At 69.0% G+C, this 3,074-nt stretch overlaps 1 protein-coding gene across 1 annotated transcript; it reads left to right on the top strand.

Moving 5' to 3' along the window:
* Window positions 1–801: 801 nt before the first annotated feature.
* On the top strand, window positions 802–3,074 carry LOC133627896 (inhibin beta C chain-like). The gene is made up of 2 exons (XM_062015335.1): window positions 802–1,310; window positions 1,947–3,074. Exons 1-2 carry the CDS (start codon window positions 971–973, stop codon window positions 2,687–2,689), a joined length of 1,083 nt encoding a protein of 360 aa, XP_061871319.1. The 5' UTR covers window positions 802–970; the 3' UTR covers window positions 2,690–3,074.

Here is a 3,074-nt window from a genome sequence, read left to right as displayed (position 1 = left end):
CCGCCGCCGCCGCCACCACCCCGGGGCCGGGCCTGGGCCAGCGCGGGGCCGCCCGGGCGGGGGGCGGCGGGGCTGCGGTGGGGAAGGGGGGGGAAGGGGGAAAGGGACGGGGGGGGGGCGCGGGGGGAGGGGACAGGACGGGACGGACGGAAACGGGGAGGGGAAAAAAAAAGGGGGAAGGAAAGAAACCGAAATAAAAAGAAATTAAAAAAAAAAAATAAAAGGGGGGGAGGGGAGGGGAGGCCGGGCCGGGCCCCTCCCCCCGCGGGCGCGCGCCTGCGTGCGGGTGTCCCCCCCGCGCCCCGCGTGCGTGTGTCCGCCCGGCCCCGCGCGTCACCGGCAGCGCGCGCCCGCCGCAACCGCCGGGGGGGGGGGCGGGACACGCGCGGCGGCGCCCTCTGGCGGGGCGGAGGACGAGTCGGGCACGGGGTGAAGGGGGGGAAGGGGGGGAAGGGGGTGATGGGGGGCGTCGCTCGGGGCTCGCCTCGGGGGTCCCGCAGCGAAGCGCGGCGCGGCGGGGCGGCACAACGCGCCCTCGGGCATCAGCCGTCACCGCGAGGGGCTCCATGGGGAACGCCGCGTGGGGTCTCAAGGGGGTCTCCGTACGGCAGAGCGGGGCGCTGAGACCCCCCCGCTCCGGGGCAGCGTCTGCGGGGCACAGTCACCCCCAGCCCCCCGCGAAGCGCGGGGCCACCTTAACGCGGGGCTGCGGGGCGGCGGGACGGGCTCCGGCCGCATCACGGGGGCGGTTATCTCGCCCGGGATCAGCCAATATTTGCGGCCACGTCAGGGGAACGAGGGGACCCGGCCCGTGTCTGCCGGGACAAGCAGCAGCGCCAGCCCCGCAGCCTGCCAGCGCCCCGCTCCGCTCCTCCCGGCCCCGGCGCCGCCACCTCGCGTGGAACCAGGCGGCTGGAGAACGCTCGTCTGCTGAGAACGACCCCTAAGCCGTCTCCTCCTGGCACCGGCGATGACGGCCGCGGTGGTTTTCCTGCTCCTGGGTCTCCTGAGGCTTGCAGCCGCCAAGGCAGCGCGGTGCCCAGCCTGCGGGCTGGCAGCCCTGGCCCCCGCGGCGCAGCGCGATGCCCTGCTGGCGCTGGCAAAGCAGAGCATCCTCTCCAAGCTGCGCTTGCCAGACAGGCCCAGCGTCACCCAGCCCACGTCCCGGAGAGCCCTGCTGGCCGCGCTCCGCAGGATGCGTGCGCAGCGCCTGCCCGTGGCCCCGGGGGCGCCCCGCGGCAGCGGCACCCCGCAGCTGCACCCCGCCACGGGGCTGCAGCGCTACGAGGTCTTGAGCTTTGCTGAGCCAGGTCTGTACGTCCCCTTGTCCCATGGGCACGGTGGGATGGGCCCCGAGGTGGGGGACGTGGAGGGAAAGGAAAGGTTTTGGGGAATTGTCTCCTGGCTCATTGGAGTGTCTGCTGGAAGTGGAAGAGCTGGTGAAAGCCACAGAGCTGAGCCCAGTCCCCCCACCCCAGAGCTGTGCCAAGGGGCCCAGGGCTGCTCTCACTGTTCCTTCCTGAGGAGGAGCAGCCGCTCTGTGGCCTCAGCAGCAGCGAGGGTGGGACACGCTGGAGCAATGTCAGGGGATGGTTCCAGCCGGGGAAAGCAGAGGTAATCCTGCAGCTGCCAATCAGCATGACTGCCTTAAATCCAGGGCTGGTTTACACAACCAGATAACTTACTCCCAAATCCTCCAGCAGCTTCACTGACAAGGGGCATGTCAGGCCAGGGGAGGTGGAACCGAGCTGAGCTATTGCATTCAGCACCAGGTGCTTTAGAGCAGCGTGAGGAGCAGCAGCAGTGCGGGGAAGCGAGAGCCCCTCACCGCCTCTGTGTGCTCTGCCTTGCTCCCTGCTTTGGCTACACCTCTCTGGGTGGCTCCTGCCTGGGGGATCCCACTGCCCCCACCTTTAGCTCCCGACCTCTTCTGGTTGTGTGCGCAGGCTCCTCCACCTCCCGCCGTGTCCGTCTGCATTTCCGCTTCGCTCCGGAGCTGGCTGGGAGCGCCGAGATCCTACAAGCCACCCTCTACCTGTTCTGGGCAGCCCCCGGGCCCGGGACACACCCTGTCACCGTCAGACTCCTGCACTCAGACCCAACCGGGCTCAACGTGAGCGTGGCCAACGAGACGAGGCTGGAGGTGCAAAGGGCCGGCTGGGCTGCGCTGGACGTGGGCAGAGCTGTCCAGAAGCTCTTCAGCCGAAGGATGCAGAGGCTGACTGTGGAGCTGGAGGCGGAGGAGGGCGGTGGATTCCCCCTCCTGGCTGAGCACGGCGATTCCCACTGGCCGTTCGTGGCAGCCCAGGCCCGGGCCGGGGCTCGGCAGCGTGTCCGGCGGCGCAGCACCGACTGCAGCGGGGACGCTCGGACGTGCTGCCGCAGGGAGTTCTTTGTGGACTTCAAGGAGATCGGCTGGGAGGATTGGATCATCCAGCCAGAGGGGTACCACATGAACTACTGCACCGGGCTGTGTCCCTTGCACATGGCCGGCATCCCTGGGCTGGCTGCCTCCTTCCACACGGCCGTCCTCAACCTCATCAAAGCCAACAACGCGGCCGCGGCGCTGGGCTCCTGCTGCGTGCCCACGCAGCGCCGGCCGCTCTCGCTGCTCTACTACGACAGGGACAGCAACATCGTCAAGACCGACATCCCCGACATGATTGTCGATGCCTGTGGCTGTAGCTGAGCGGGGGGAGGAGGTCGGGAGGGCAGGGCTGTGCTGCACAGGGCACCCCTCCTCCGGGCCCTTCTCTGGCAGCGTGGGACCTGGCGAGCTGCTGGGAGCTGGGAACCCTCCCGAGGTGTTTTGTCCTCCTGAGGTTGAAGGGTGATGCTGCATCTGCAAGTCCTCTCCTCCCTCACCTCCCACACTGCTCTTTTCCCCCTTCAGATCTGCCTGTGGATTCCCCTCTGCTGCCTCTGACAGCAGCTCCTCGTGGACACCAGACCCTTCTACCTGCAGGGCTCTGCAGGGCACGACCCCCCCAGGCGGCTCAGGGCAGCCCTGGCTCTCCCTGCTGCTGGTCCCAGACCAAGGCCGTGGTGCAGCCCTCAGTGCTGCAACACAAACG

The sequence above is a fragment of the Colius striatus genome, chromosome 26 (genome assembly GCF_028858725.1).
Source record: "Colius striatus isolate bColStr4 chromosome 26, bColStr4.1.hap1, whole genome shotgun sequence".
In the NCBI taxonomy this organism is placed as follows: domain Eukaryota; kingdom Metazoa; phylum Chordata; class Aves; order Coliiformes; family Coliidae; genus Colius; species Colius striatus.
Note: the sequence above shows the minus strand (reverse complement) of the source record. Positions and strands in the feature narration are given on the sequence as shown.